Raw genomic sequence first — 15,446 nt, forward strand, 5'->3', positions numbered from 1 at the left:
ATCCATTATTTTGCCCTTATTAATCCATTATCTTAGTGAAACTTTATGCTATGAACTCTTAGCAGTGCTTTTTATGTACAGATAAGAACTGATAATTAACTTTTGTTTTTTAAATGTAAATTGTCTTATGTTTCACATAGTTGTTGTTTTTTTGTTGTTTATTTTTTATGTTAGCTCACTGATTTGAGGCTCAGCACAAACTTAATCTTTTTCATTCAAAAAATATCTACTAATTATTTACAATGTGTCAAGTCATTGTAACAGGTATTGAGGATGCCATTATCAAAAAGCAGATTTAGCTGGCTTTGTGGTGCTTACATGCTAGTGGGAGAGCTAAACTGTTAACATAGTGTGATAGGTAGCCATGGGTGCTGTCAAGTAAAGTACAGCTGGGTAAGGGGATAGAGAGTGACTGGGTAAAGCATATTATTTGTTTTTATAAGTTGATCAGGAAGTGCCTCTATGAAGAAGTGAATTTGAGGATACAGCTAACTGAGGTCAGAGAATGAGTTACTCTAAGGCCAATGAGAAGAACAGTCCAGGCACAAATAATAGCAAAGGTAAAGGCTCTGAGACTTCATTAATCTTGGTGAGTTGAGGCACAGAAAGAATGCCACTGCAGCAGAACAGGGGTAAAACAGTGGCGCTGGGGAGATAAGTTGTGGGGTATAAGATCAGAGAGTAGGGCAGAAGCCAGGTCATGTGAGGCTCCCTGGGCCATGGAAAAATGTAGCTTTTACTCTGATGTGGTTGGCTTGCTTTCAATGTTGTGTTAGGTTGCATAGTCCCGGAATATATGCACATCCTAGTCTTCGGGACATGTGACTATGTATCTTACTTGGCAAAAGGGACTTGCAGATGTGATTAAATTAAGGATCTTGCTAGAAGGAGATGACCCTGGATCATCCACATGGACACAGTGTAATCACAATGTCCTTTGAGAGGAATTCAGGAAAAGTTGGAGGAGGTGATGTGATAAGAAAAGTGTAGTAATGTGCTCTAAAGATGGAGAAAGGACACAGAAGCCAAGGAATACAGATGCCTCCGGGAACGGGTTTTCCCCTCAGTTTCCAGAAGGAACCACCCCTGTTGACACCTTCACTCTAACCCAGTACAATTTATAGGGGACTTGACCTCTGGAACTGTAAGAGAATAGATTTATGCTGTTTTAAGCCACTAAGTTTGTGGTAATGTAAGTGTATTAGTTATATATTTAAAATTAATAAATATATGCCTCTAGTTATCAGCTAGAGGAGAGAATGTCAAAAGTGTGGAAGAAGGGAGTTCTGCTAGAAAATAGTGGCTTGGACTGGTAGGTCTGCAGGAAAGTAAATAGGCTAAAGAGCTTGCTGATTGCATAACTTGAGTAAAGGACTAATGTATTTGTTTTCTATTGTTGAATAACAAAATTACCACAATTTAGCAGCTTATAGTAACAAATATGTATTATGTCAGTGCCCATCTGCTGGGGCAAAGCCTCGAAAGTCTAAATTTCAGGATTGATTTTGAAGAACTGACATGCAGCCTTATTCAGGTTCCTAAGAGCTTTAATAGGAGAAACTTACATACATGGGCAAAGCAGCTGCTTCTAGTGGTGGCCGCCGGGAAGAACCCACACCCTCCCAGGACAGGATCCCTTTTTATAGGGATTAATAGTAAAACCTTGTGGTGGGGAGTCAAGTAGATCACCAGAAAGAACAATGCATTCCTAAGTTAACAGATAACATCAGGCAGTTTACACTTTATGCATTCATTAACCTCCCTCCGGGGGTGTGAAGTTTATCTTTGGGTGGCATTTCAGATCTTCTGGGTAGTCAGCCAAGCCTGAGGTGGCAGAGAGTTAAATAGTCACGGAGAGTTAAACAGAGAATCTAACATTTCCCAGACACCTTTGCTGTTGGAGCCATACTGCATCTCTGAGCTCCTACACATCTATCTATTATCTCAGAAATCCAAGTGGGCTCTAGATACTTAGCGTCTCTCAAAGCCAAAATGAAAGTATCAGCTAGGCTGAACTCTTCTCTGAAGACTCCAAGGAAGAACCCACTCTCCAGCTTGTTCAGACTTTTGGTAGAATTTAGTTCCTTGTGGCTGTGGGACTCAGATCCCTGTTGTCATGCTGGTTGCCCAGCAGCAGTTGTTCTTAGTAACTAAAGGCTGCTCTCAGATCCTTTCCATGTGGTCCTTTCCATCTTCAAAGTCAGCAATAGCACATAGAGTCCGTTTTGTGCTTGGAATCTGAGCTCCCTTCTGCTACCAGCTGGAGGAAACTCCTTGCTTTTCACACATGATTATGTTGATTATGCTGGTCCCACCCAATAATCTTTTAATCTTTTGTTTTTTTTAATCCTTACCAGAGAATGTGATTCATTAGTTTTTGAGAGAGAGAGAGAGAGAGAAACCTCTGTCGGTTGCCTCCCACAGAGGACCTGACAGGGGATCCAGCTCGTAACCTAGGTATGTGCCTTGACTGGGAATTGAACTCACAACCTTTTGGTGCATGAAATGATGCTCCAAACAACTGGGCCACCCAGCCAGAGTGATATTTTATTCCTTTTAAAATACAGTCCTTCAGACATCTTTTAAAATATTAAAATTATTAAATCTTTAAATCATTAATTTTGGGGGATTAGTTCAGTATGTTTTCAAATTTTTCCAATGTTTTAATCACCTAGGAAGAATCTCTGTGCTCTCTGAAGACCCTGAGATATAAAATCTCTAGCCCAGAGACCAGGAGAGGAATGAGGCTGTGGTTATAAATGTCCCTGGTGAAAATTATCAGAGAACACTGGGCAAATGAAAATTAACTTCACCAGTTTATTTTTTTCTCTCATTCTAATTAAATATACCTGGAATATGGGAAACAGTGAGCCTTGTGAAAAGCCAAATTACTTCACATTATTGTGTACTACTGACCTGGTTTAGGACAAGCAACTGAGAGTTAAAGGAGACAAAAATAATATATGTCACTTCATTTTTAACTTGGATCTCAGCCTGAAAGTAATCTGTGAAGAATTACTGCATTCCTTAACACTTTAAATTTGTTCTTTAAAACTTGTGCATCAAATATCTATTAGGTGTTTTTTGAGAAATAATACAAATTTCAAGAAATGGAGAATAATTCAGGAAACGACAGTATATGAAAAAGCTTTTAAAATGAAAGACATCAAATACATGTAAAAGAAATGGTGAACTATAAAAGAAAGCACATGTGATCCATAATAATGTAAATAAGGAGTTCACATCAAGCAATTTGGTAAAAATCTGAAAGTTAATTTAAATAGTCAATGAAAGCTTATCTCCTTAGACCATTGTCATTCAATTGATTGCAACATCAAATACTAATGGTGAATAAATACAATTATCAAAGATCATTTTCTTTTCGGCAGTTAGCTTTAGCAGATGAGAACACAGCTGACATTCATGCCATGCAGAAGAAAGCGAAAGATTTATAAGGAAGTGCTCTTCATTTCTCACGAGCTATAAAGTCTGTCCAAATAGCAAAATCCTCTCCAGCAGAGAATCTGCTGCTTCGGCTAGCCACGTGTTATTGTATTTGGACTGTATCCATCTGCAAATGTTGACTTTTCATCTGTGACCAAGGACAAAAATCTGTATGAGGAACGTGTAAAACATTTAATCCCTGTTTACTTGTTAACCAAGGTTTTGTCAAATCCTGCTGGTGTCGGTTTTTTGCATTTGTTTCTCAAGGTGACTGAACATGCATTCACAATGTTGTGTTTAAATCTGGGCTGGAAGGTAAAGCCCTGATTAAACCATTAGGTGTTTACTTAGACATAGAAATATAAATCTTGGTCTAAATATAGTTTCTCATTCCAAACCTAAATGTGACCAAGGTAATAGAGTAATCTATAGGAGCAACTGATTAATAATTTCTTTGCCCTGTCTTGAGTTTCTCATTGGTAAAACAAATATAACATTGAAAAGTTTGATTATCTATGACAAACCACAGTGATGTTTAATAACAGAGTAAGAGGATGGTAAACTAAGTAATTCATCAAAATATAGCCTTTGTTCTCAATTTATAGATGAGAGTCTAAGAGCTAAGAAATCTAAAATTACTTTCACAAAATCCATGCTAATTTATCCTTTGAATCTACTTTGCTGTTTGTGATAGCTATGATGATCATGTGACTTAAGATCTCTGGGTTGATTCTGATTTTAGATATGTTATGCAAAAATCTCTTGAACCTAACATATGATCAAATTAAAATTATGGAATGAATGAATGAATGGAAAATATTTTTTTCCATAAGGGTGCTAAAATTTGCCAGATCTATTTTTAAATTTAGACTGTTAACATAATTATGCTATATTATTTCATATAAAAATCTGAGTGATAATGGCAATAAAATGTATACATTTTTTTCTGTATAATAAGAGCAGAATGATAATATTTATGTCCATGTACCATTGATTTAAAAGTACCGATTGGAAATAGTATAATGTGATCTGAATAGACAGAAAGTATCAAAAGGGAATGTGGGCAATGCTTACCAGGACCCTCTGTCACGCCAACCCTCATATTTGAAATTAAATTTTACAAATTTAGAAGGGAAGCAAATTAACTGATTTGATTTGCAATAGCCACTGTTCAATAAATATAGAAAATGATGATGGAATAGTGGATAGTAAGGGTACCTGTCAAGTGAATCTTCCTGACATCTTTTCAGGCCCCTCTAGATTTACATAAACATATAGTTTCAGCTTTCCATTTGAGATAACCCACAAAAATCGTAAGAAATTTTTATGCAGTTATACCTTGTCTCAAGTAAGTAAATAAATAAATAATAAAAATAAAGGTGAAAATGAACTAGGAAAAAAATTAAATATATTTTGTATTGATCTCCTAGAGATACTAAAATAAACTTAAAATGTAGTGGGTGGAAGATTGACTAAGGCAAGGAACAAGTATGAAAATTAAGATTTTTTTGTAATATTAATTACAGCAATCGCAAAACAAAATTATAGGATAAAGACCTACATAAAAGTAAAGACATTATATCTTTGTGCCTAAATATCAGGGAAAGTGCTTCAGCGAATCTAAATCTGTGAATGTATCTTTCAACTTAAGGTGTTTAGTGATGCACAATTCTTTGCATACTACACTTATGCTAGGGCAATATCTAGGGAAAATACAGCAAAACTGGAACTTGAGAACAAATTTTTGCATAAAAATAGTGCTATATGTTCTTACCACAAAAAAAGCCATTATACCATCACAGTCAGTTATGTTTTGCATGCAAAGGATATATTTCTATAATGAAAATTAAACAAGTTGAAAAATTGAGACTTGATAAGATTCATCCAACATGATATAAATATGACATATTTTATAATTCAATTTTGGCAGGTTGTTTAGTCTTATTTTACCCACCAGTAAAAATTCTAAGGAAAATTCATTCACATAAAAGGCCAAACTTTCATATAGTATGAAGCCTAACCAGGAATAAGGTCTCATGATTTTTTTTTAATGCCTATTTCTAGCTTTCGCATTAAGGAGCTTCAAGTCATCAGGTTGAAAAGCAGGTGGTCACCAGCCCAGAAGCTACTTGTAATTACAGCAGTGAGTTAATCAATGAAGTAACAATTCTGCTTCCAGGGAAATTAAAATGAGATCAAGGCTCACTCAAGTATCCCACCATTTAAGTATAGCTGGAGATCCATTAACTTGGATTGTTTCACATTTTGAACCTGCATCTTTAAAAGTTAACAATTCTAGCAGCTCTCTGACAGCTAGCTGTTGCCTAAACCACAGGAAAAGTGTTTTGTTTGGTTTTGAGTGAGAAGGTGAGCGGTGCAAAGATGGAGAGGGAAATACATTGAAACCTGACATAAATATTAACTGAGACAACTTTCAAGAAAGCTTTCTGTAATGTGTTTTGTTTTTGCTGTCAACATTTTAATGCAGAAACAGATGGCTGTACAATTTTATCAGCACTTGTGTCTTTATACATTCAGAAATCAGGAATGATAAGCCAACTCATGGACTGCAGATTGTGAAAGGGAACAAGTAATTTAGGTTTAGAAAAAAAAAATCATTAAATGTTTTAGTGTTAAAAAGAAAACCTAATGGGGGACTTTGATTATTTTTAAGAGAAAGAAAACAAATTCGTGTAATGCTAAAATTATTGATAAGCAGTTTGTAATCCTGACCTGGACTATAAATAGATATTGTATGATGTGGAACAAATAGGACATTACAAAATATACAAAGAAATTGAAGAAACAGTAAAACACACGCATAAGCGTGCTCACCTGTGTAAAATCTCAAGACATTTTTTGAGTCCAGCACAGTCTCTGGTTCATGTGATGCATGTTAGGTATTCGGTAAAGGCTTATTGAAAAAAATGTATAAATAAATATAAATATAGTTATTTATCTATACCATTATCCATAGTGATAACAGTAAAATAATTATATGTCAAAGATAAAGAATACTGTATTGCATATACATTTTGCAGTATTAGTTAAAATTTCCTGATATTTTAAATGCTACATATTTGATGGGAAATCATAGATTATTTTTAATCATATTTTGGAAAATGACAATATTCAATATCAATTCTTTATAAAGAATATTTTTTCTCCTTTTAAAAAGGCTTAAATTTTTCTTGAATGGTTCTAAAAATGAGAGGAACAAATTAGAAACCTCAGTGTTTAGCATGCTTCGGGTTATATACTTTTAAAGGACAGGGACTGTTTTAGGGAACTAGGGGAATGGCTGTGTTCTTTTTAATCACTCATCACCAAAAAAAAGAGTTTTTTCTTTTTTACCAATTCATGAAACAGACTTTATAGAAGACAACTTATAAGCATTATTGTTTACCAAAATAAAACTTTTTTTTTTTTAATATCAGGCAACTATTAGTAGTTATATATAGGTTCAAATAAAAAAAGGAAACTTTTCTCTGTTTAATTTCATGTCCAAAATAAAAATTTACCAAAGAATAAAGTATATTTTCTAACAATACAACTCACACTATCAAGGACATAACCAATTAGCTTATTTTTTTAACTTTTTTTTTTTTTTTAAATCTCCTTTTCCCAGGTCTTTTTCCCTGGCAAGAGTCTGATCGATTTCCTTACTTGAGTAAATCCGTATCTCACCAATTCCGTCTAGAGCTCTCAGACTCCTAGATCAGCATGCACCCACCCTCATTGTCAGAGTTCATGTACCAGATGTCTTGGGACAGCCCCTGTGCCCTGTAGTCTGAGAAATTACTCAAATTAACGGACTCACAGAGAGCCCAGCTAACCCACCCTGCTTGCCACACAGAAGCTGCCCCTGCAATTCCACCTTCCTCTTACGCTGTTCCTTGCGCCACCCCTGTGTAGCACGGCCTGGTGGCCTGTTCTCTGGAACTCTAAAAACTCCTGGCTTTCATCTGAGTGTCATTGCATTGTATCCCACCTTTTGACGAATATTTAAATCTTACCCAACAAGCGGGTACTGAAAGGACTTACCTAAGAATCTACAAAACTTCTGTAAATTTATGCATAGACTTTATCAAAAGTGTCCAAATTTATTTACATAAATGAATCATAAGAAATTCAATTCTCACACAGCAATTAATATAATTTAATGGGAAAAAGCTCAATTTTTGCAAGTTAATGCTTTAGAATAGCACACAGAAATTTTAACCATAAATGTTTTAAATTGTCAATTATCTGTAAGAACTTTCAGAAAAGAGGAGACATGATATAGCTTGGAACAAACAAAGACCATCTGTTACCTTGCATAGGGACATGCCTCCTGAAATCAGTTAACTGCCTTCCGTACCTTCCCAATGACACTTTCTTCTCCCCTTTCAGTTTGTTACTTTTAAGGCAATTATTTGTTTCCCAGGATAAGCCAAAAGATCCATGAGGATAGTGCTGGCATCTGTTTTGTTCACTGTTATATATTTGGTGCTTGTCACAGTGTCAGCATATAGTACATGCTCAGTAAATATTTATGGCATAAATAAATGTTACCAATTCTGAAAATAAATAAAAGAAAGAAAATAATATACTCTATTTGTTAAATTGTGTCACTCAGTGCTGAAGACGTAAGGTTCACATGTACTTACAAATACACAAACGTTATTCTCAACCCTTGGATACTATTTTTTAATTTAATAAGAGGGCAATTCATGTTGGATAAACCTACGTTAAAAATAACTTTGCATATTCTCTATCCTGTCTTTTTTTATGAACTCAGTTAAAACCTGAATCTATCAGCTGAAAAGTTACTTTTTCTCCTTTTGGAGGTATTAACAAGAAAAGAAATACTTATTAGTGGTTCTGGGAAAGTAAAGATTAAGGTTTGGCCTCAAGATATATTTTGCATCAAATTGGTGATTACATTATCTCCATCAATGTTTAGAAAGGAGTGAATAAGTCTAACAGAGAAGTTAAATAATTATTTTATTAACTGTCACAAAATATTGTGAGGCAGAGATTTGTTGTTAAGGAAGCTTTTGGTTTGATGTTTGTGAAATCAGTATCTTCTATTATAATTATATAAGGTCTGCCTTTAAGGGGATGATACCACTAATTTCTCAGTACATTCTCAATCTCATAACATTTTAATTGACAATTAACATTATTCACAGGCCATCATTATTGCTTAGGACTATGAGGAATCAGAAGACTGATAAGTCATTTTTTCCCCCCATCAAAGGATTTTAAATCTAGTCAGGAGAAAACAAAACTAAAAGCAGATACTCATGAATGTACAGAACCTCCCTACCCCCAAAGAGAAAAATGTTATTAAGGTAAGAGCCGAGGGGGCTCAATTAGGAAATTTGTTATTCGTCAATAGGGGAAGATCTGGGGAAACCCTCCAGGTGCACATGAGACATGAATTGGTCGAGTTTGGGAAGCTTGCCGTGGTACGTGGGAAACAAGGTGACCCTGATAGAGTCAGTAATTAAATGAAAACAGGCCAGGCGAAAAGCATCTTCTAAGCCTGTGATCCTAATGCGAGGAGAATGGGTTGGTTTGGGGAAAATGTGTTAGCTCTCTGGGTACAGAGCCAGTGAGCATGTGAAAGCAAATCTAAAAGGGAGAGATTGCATCGAACTTTTAAAATGTGGACAGAATTCAGAAGGCAAAGAAAGGCTCATAGAGAAGATTAAATTAAATATCCTAAAAAGTAAGTAATCATTGGAGGTCTATGAGAGAAACAACTTTCAGTAATAACGATGTGTTTAAACAACATAAAACTGCTTTTGAGGAAATGGGAATGAGTCAGATGGGAAGGAATTTTAAGATTACTCTAAAGGGCATATTTTAGATTTGAAAAATGACTAAAATTTGAGTTGATAAGAAAGTACATTTTAGTCACACTTTTATTTTCCCCACATCCAGTGTCCATTCTGGTACTGCCTGTTTTGTGATCTCAGGTATTTGCTATGAACCCCAGCCTATCTCAGCAGGTGTTTGGGTTTGTTTTGTTTTTTTGTTTTTTTAAAAAATATATCTTTATTGATTTCAGAGAGAGGCAGGGAGAGGGAGAGAGAGAGAAACATCAATGATGAGAGAGTCATTGATCGGCCGCCTCCTGCACGCCCCCGACTGGGGATCGAGCCCGCAACCCGGGCCTGCGCCCTGACCGGGAATCGAACGGTGATCTCCTGGATCCTAGGTCCATGCTCAGCCGCTGAGCCACGCCCGGCCGGGCAGCAGGTGTTGTTTAACATGCAAGAAAGAACTACATATTATTAAATCAAGTAGATGATAGTATAATAAAAACCCCACAATTATTGGGCACTTTCAAATGGTAGTAGTGCTAACATGGGCTTTAGCAAAGATCTACATTTCAATTCTTCAGTTATTTTAATTGTTCATTAAGCAACCTTGCTGGTATGTATTCTGCATTGTCTTCTACACTTTTATTCTGATGACTCTGCTTTTCAAATTGCTGTATGCCTCAGGCATTCTTACCTATCCACTTAACCTCATTCGTAAAATCAATTCCTAATTTCCAAGCTATCACTTATCACTTGACTGTTTAATCAAGGGAGAAAAAAACAACAAAAAACAACTTTTTCCTTAACTATTTGACTGTTGTTCAGTAAATGGGTTGATATCTTTACACAATTACAAAAGAACTTCCTTTTCAAATCATGGCCAAAATGTTTGTTCTAAATTGCCTGCTGGTAAAAAAAAAAAAATAAAGATAAATACCTATGTTGACTTTTGCCCCTGAATAGTCGACTCCATATGATCCAATTTGCAATTTAGCTATAGTTTTGTACATTACAAATCTTGAAAATAGGTTAAGCTCGTTAGGAAGCAAATTCAGTCTTTCGAATCAAATGGATTCTTTATTTATTTGAATTTCAGAATGCTTTCAGCGGGCCAGGTGTGCCTTAGTAATAAACTGTAGTGAAAGTATCCTTTAAAATAATTACTTAATTTTTTTAAATGTTGCAAAATTGTTTTCATGTGATTTCATATATAAGAACAAATATCTACATGGAAAACCAATATTATATATAGCCATTTAGAAGATTTATTTATTTTGAGCATTTTTTAATAATATATTTGAAGTAGTACTTTTTCATTTTGTTTTCATGGAGTTGTAGTTTTTACATATTCTTCAACATTGTGCATAAAAATTTCTATTTTTCAGAATTTCTCATAAATATGAGCTTTTTGTTAAGAATTAAGAAATAAATCAGTAATAATACAAATGCCACAGAAAGAGTTGATCAGAAATGATATATCATGGTATTACGCAAAGTGCTGAGGTCCCAGAAAACCTCAGTGTATTGTTTGTGGATTCCAAAGAAATAACACAGAGGACTGGCTGTGAAAAACATGGGTTTATTAGGATTTATATGTGGACCAGTGGTGGCTGACTGGTGAAGCTGACTGCAGCACCGGCTGCCACTGGTGAAGTTGTCCTGTTAAGTCCCATCTGGCCTGCAGATAGCCACACCAGGGATGGTTGGCAGGTACTATTGTTTTGACACCACCCAGACTTTCCCAGCACAAGGTTTTATAGAGTACAGAAAACAGAGAGAAACACGGTATGCAGGGCGAGGAGGACATGTATAAATTGTATAAGATCAAAACACTAGCTGTTTACAATCCAGGCTCACATCTAGAAGCAGTTTCTCTTTGGCTTTTCTTAGACGGAGTTGTTGGCCAGGTTCCCAAGGTCTCACAATCTAGACTTGGCTATGTTCCCACTGAGTGGGAGAGGGAGTTGGAGCATAAGAAAGGGCCCCCATGTTCTCATTTAACATACACCTGGGTATCTTTTGTCCATATCTGTCTGTGTATATGTATCTATCTATTTACTTATCTATTTTTCTATTGTATTTTTTTTTCTGGATGTAAACAAAGGTTTAAAGAAGAAAAGAGATAATGCTTACCTCTATAACAAGACATTTGATTCCTTCTATGTTATTCTTAAAAGGCTAGAGAAAAAAATATCTTTGAATTGTTTAACTTAATATACTTTTCATGAGAAAATGAGATCACCAATGCCCCTTTCTCTAGGAGATAATTTTAAATGAAAATTCTAACCGCTTTCTCCTCTTATTTTCTCTGTCTCTTGTCCTCTGCAGATGGGCCTCTGGGCCCCCGAGGATTAGCTGAAGCTACAGAGATGTGCACTCAAGAGTGCTTGGTTTTGGGTCACTCTGATAATTGCTGGATGCCTCCTGGCTTGGGTCCATATCAGCACCCCAAATCTCCTCTCTCAACTTTTGCACCCCAGAAAGAATGGGTCAAGAAAGACAAGCTTGTGAATGGGCACACCCTTACCAGAGCCTGGAAAGAAGACAGCAACAGGAACCAGTTCAGTGATCGTAAGCAGTATGGCTCCAACGAAGGCCATTTCAACAACGGCAGCCACATGACAGACATTCCTCTGGCTAATCTGAAGTCTTATAAGCAAGCAGGAGGTGCTATCGAGAGTCCTAAGGAGCACCAACTCTAAAAAACAAAAAACAAAAAAGGCTGTATGGGACTTAATAACATTAATCTAAATAGACATGCTAATACTGTGTGTGTCAGAGCTTTATGTATTCAATAGATCTCTACAACTATGCCCCTTGTAGCAGGGATATTCATAACTTTGTGTTAGCACCATGGAGGATACAATGTTTTACACCATAAGAGAGAAGATAGTTTTACTAGCCATGTGATCTTGTTTACTAGAATTGATTAAACTCTCTCCATTGTGCAAATATTCTTTTTTTTTTAAATTGCATTTTATTTTGACCCTGGACTGCTGCTATGAACAATAGAATATGCATTTGGAGAGTAAGAAAGTTCCATGGATTAGAATGATTGACAAATATATCCAGTTAGAAAATTGTGCTCTTTTTGTCATTGATTTGTGCTGGGACTGCTATACTTGACATTATACTTCAAATGAAACTTAAAAAGATAAGCATTAAACCTATTGTGCTGTTAACAACGTTAGTGGACACTTGTAAGTCAGTGTTAAAGTATTTGTAAATAGAAGCAAGTTATTATTAACAACTTTTGTGTACTTAAAATGTTCACCTAAAAAATGTTGTAGCATAATTCTGTGTTATATGGTTGCTTCTTTCCTTTTTTTTTCATTTGCCTTTTTGTTGTTTCTTTTAGTGAGGTGTTTCTACGTTAGTAGTCTGTCTTGACACACATTGTTCAAAGGCTCTCAAACACTTGTGTTTTTAAACAGGTTCTGGAAACTTGCTTCTTCTATGATAGCTTATATTGCCGAGACTCTGTATAACATAAAGATAAAAAGTAAAAGCTTTATATTAGAAAATGACTTCTGCGAAATTCAGAACCTATTTTTTTGACATCCTTACTTTCAAAGTAGGCAAAAGCAAATCACTTAATTAGTAGTATTAAGTGAAAGAGTAATGGGAAAGTGTTATTGTTCAGAAAGTGATATAATATCCTGTACTTGTCACTCATGAAAAACTAATGTATCAAAATTAGCATATATTAAAGAAAAATTACTATTTAAAAATAGTTACAATTGGGCAAATGTGTGTCTACAACTTTGTTGAAATGGCAGTTTGTGTTGATCCTCATATACAATAATGTTGTTGTAACACAAGTGTTAGACCATAGCCACAAAATATTTAATGTGTTGTGCCTTCATGATGTAACAGAACATTCTCCAGGTAGGCTAGTTGGGGGAAATAAAGGGATAAATCTCTAATTATTGCTGTTTAACTGTTTGTTATCATAATTGGTCAATGCCTGGCAGGTACCAGCATCACGTCACTTAGGTCAAACCAACAGAGTGACAACTAATGTTAATAAGATCTCAGTTGCACGTGCAAACAAATCCAAATTTGAACATTCTTAGGAGGTTTTTGTTAAGGCATGACAGATGATTTAAACAAATAAATAGCATGCAACAAATTGTCTTTATTGAAAGAAGTGAAAGTTATCTTAATGACGCGGTTCAACATCAGTTTAAAAGTGAAAAAAAAATAAAAATAAAAAAAGGTTTGCTAATCTGATAGTTAATTTGTTACCAAAAATAAAATTACTTTGTAAATAGCAATTCACATTTTTTCACAATATAATGGAAAATAATGGGTAGGGGTGCATTGCTTATTGCAGTACATTTTTGTCAGTTTGTGAGGGGTGTTTGATGACTTTGACAGAATAAATATCTAAACAATTATCCTTGTTACTGCTTTGCCAGTTACGTTATTTACAATTATTCAGCTCTTGCAATAAACGTTCTGAATTCCTGATTGCAGTGTGTTAATTCTTGGTCAACATCCAAAGTGACGATTTCTACTCTAATTGTTGGTTAAATACATGTTGATAAAACAACTTTTCATTAGAAATCAAGAGATTTGTTAGAGGTTTAATACCTTTGTCTTGAAAATATGGTTCCAAGTGATAGTAAAGTCCGCTAGTGGTCTATGAAATCATTTTCTAGGGAAATTCATGGGGGAAATCTGGTTCCCTTTCAGCTCAAGATTCATACAGATTTCATCAAAGTGAATTCCCAAGTCAGAAACTGGGAAGGTAGCATTGGTGAGCTATTGAAGCTATCTTCTTGACTCAGTCTTTTTGATAAGAGTTTATGGAACAAATTCTCATATATTTCATTGTGTTGACAGTGGCAGAAGAGGACCACTCTGGGATTAAGGCCTTAAAACAAGGGCCAAAACCTCATCTATATTTCTTTCAGATTAGGAAAATAGGCACACAGAGCTTTCAAGGACAATAAGACACTCACACATATACCATGTATTTATATTGACCATAGAGCAACTAGATCAGTGTTCACTGATGTTAGGGTTTTAGGGTAAGTAAGCCAGCCTGCTTCTTCCTCTAGAGCTTTTAGAAGAATTGGGAAGTAAGAGTTAGGAGATAGAGCTCGGCCAGGCATGGCTCAGCAGTTGAGCATCGACCTAGGATCCAGGAGACTGAGGTTCAATCCCCATTTGGGGGATTGAACATGCCTGGGTTGCGGGCTCGATCTTCAGTTGGGGATGGCAACTCTCATCACTGATGTTTCTATCTTTTTCTCTCCCTCTCCCTTCCTCTGAAATCAATAAAGATATATTAAAAAAAGAAGAAGAAGAAGAAAAGAATCAGGAGATAGAGACAGAGAGGTAAAGATATCTGCTTGGACCAGTGGCTGCAAGTGAAACCTTAACCCTTCTAAGCCAGACTTATCCCTTACGCTGGGCTCACCTGTTGCACCACTCTCCTTCCCTTCACAGGGGCCAAGCCTGCCCCAGGATGCAGAGAATGAATCTATTCTGAAAACAGAACTGACTGGGCAGGGGGGCCCATACTTTCACAGTTCTCAGTTCTTTCCTTCATTTTTTTTTTTTTTTTTTTTTTTTTACCAATAAGGTAAGTTAATTCCCTCTGCCTTGAAGAATAAAAGACGAAAGAAACTAAAATAACTTCTCTCATATTTTTCCTTCCCATAGAGAGTGAATAGAATAGAAATGCCCTTCTTTTTATGAAAGTAAACAAACAAATAAAACAACAGAATTTTGGAAAAGAAATTCCACATCTCCACCGTATTTCTCTAATAAATACAACAATATTTACTCTTATCAAGACATTTGGTTGTATGTAACTGTTAAACTTTAAGATTGATAATATTACAAACTAAAGAATTTACTCAAGTAAATAAAATAACAGTCATAAGTGACTACTTAAAAAATATCACCCACATTGTTTTATCGTGTAGAGAATGAATATTATGAATCATTATTTGCCTGGAAATCGAAGCCATTGACATTTCCTAGGGAAGCACCCCTGTATGAAATGTATAAAAATACTGATTTTTAGAGTGATTATCAAATATTACAATGCTATATACTAACACATTATCTAAGGCAGGTATAGAAATAAACTTTATAAAGCTGAGTATCACCAATTTGAATGAGCATTTCTACATCTATACTAATATAAAATATATATTAAAATAATGGCCATTC

General features: G+C 35.3%; 1 protein-coding gene across 3 annotated transcripts in view; it reads left to right on the plus strand.

Annotated features, from left to right (window-relative positions):
* The window catches only part of PCDH9 (protocadherin 9), an 839,859-nt gene extending 826,129 nt beyond the window's left edge, over positions 1–13,730 (plus strand). For all 3 annotated transcript variants that reach the window (XM_016200828.2, XM_016200830.2, XM_016200829.2), the window contains one exon: positions 11,586–13,730. In XM_016200828.2, the coding sequence (XP_016056314.1) occupies positions 11,586–11,959 (374 nt within the window). In that variant the 3' untranslated portion in view covers positions 11,960–13,730. The remainder of the gene's footprint in view (positions 1–11,585) is intronic.
* Positions 13,731–15,446: the final 1,716 nt, after the last annotated feature.

The sequence above is a fragment of the Miniopterus natalensis genome, chromosome 2, assembly GCF_054644295.1.
Source record: "Miniopterus natalensis isolate mMinNat1 chromosome 2, mMinNat1.hap1, whole genome shotgun sequence".
Taxonomy (NCBI): domain Eukaryota; kingdom Metazoa; phylum Chordata; class Mammalia; order Chiroptera; family Miniopteridae; genus Miniopterus; species Miniopterus natalensis.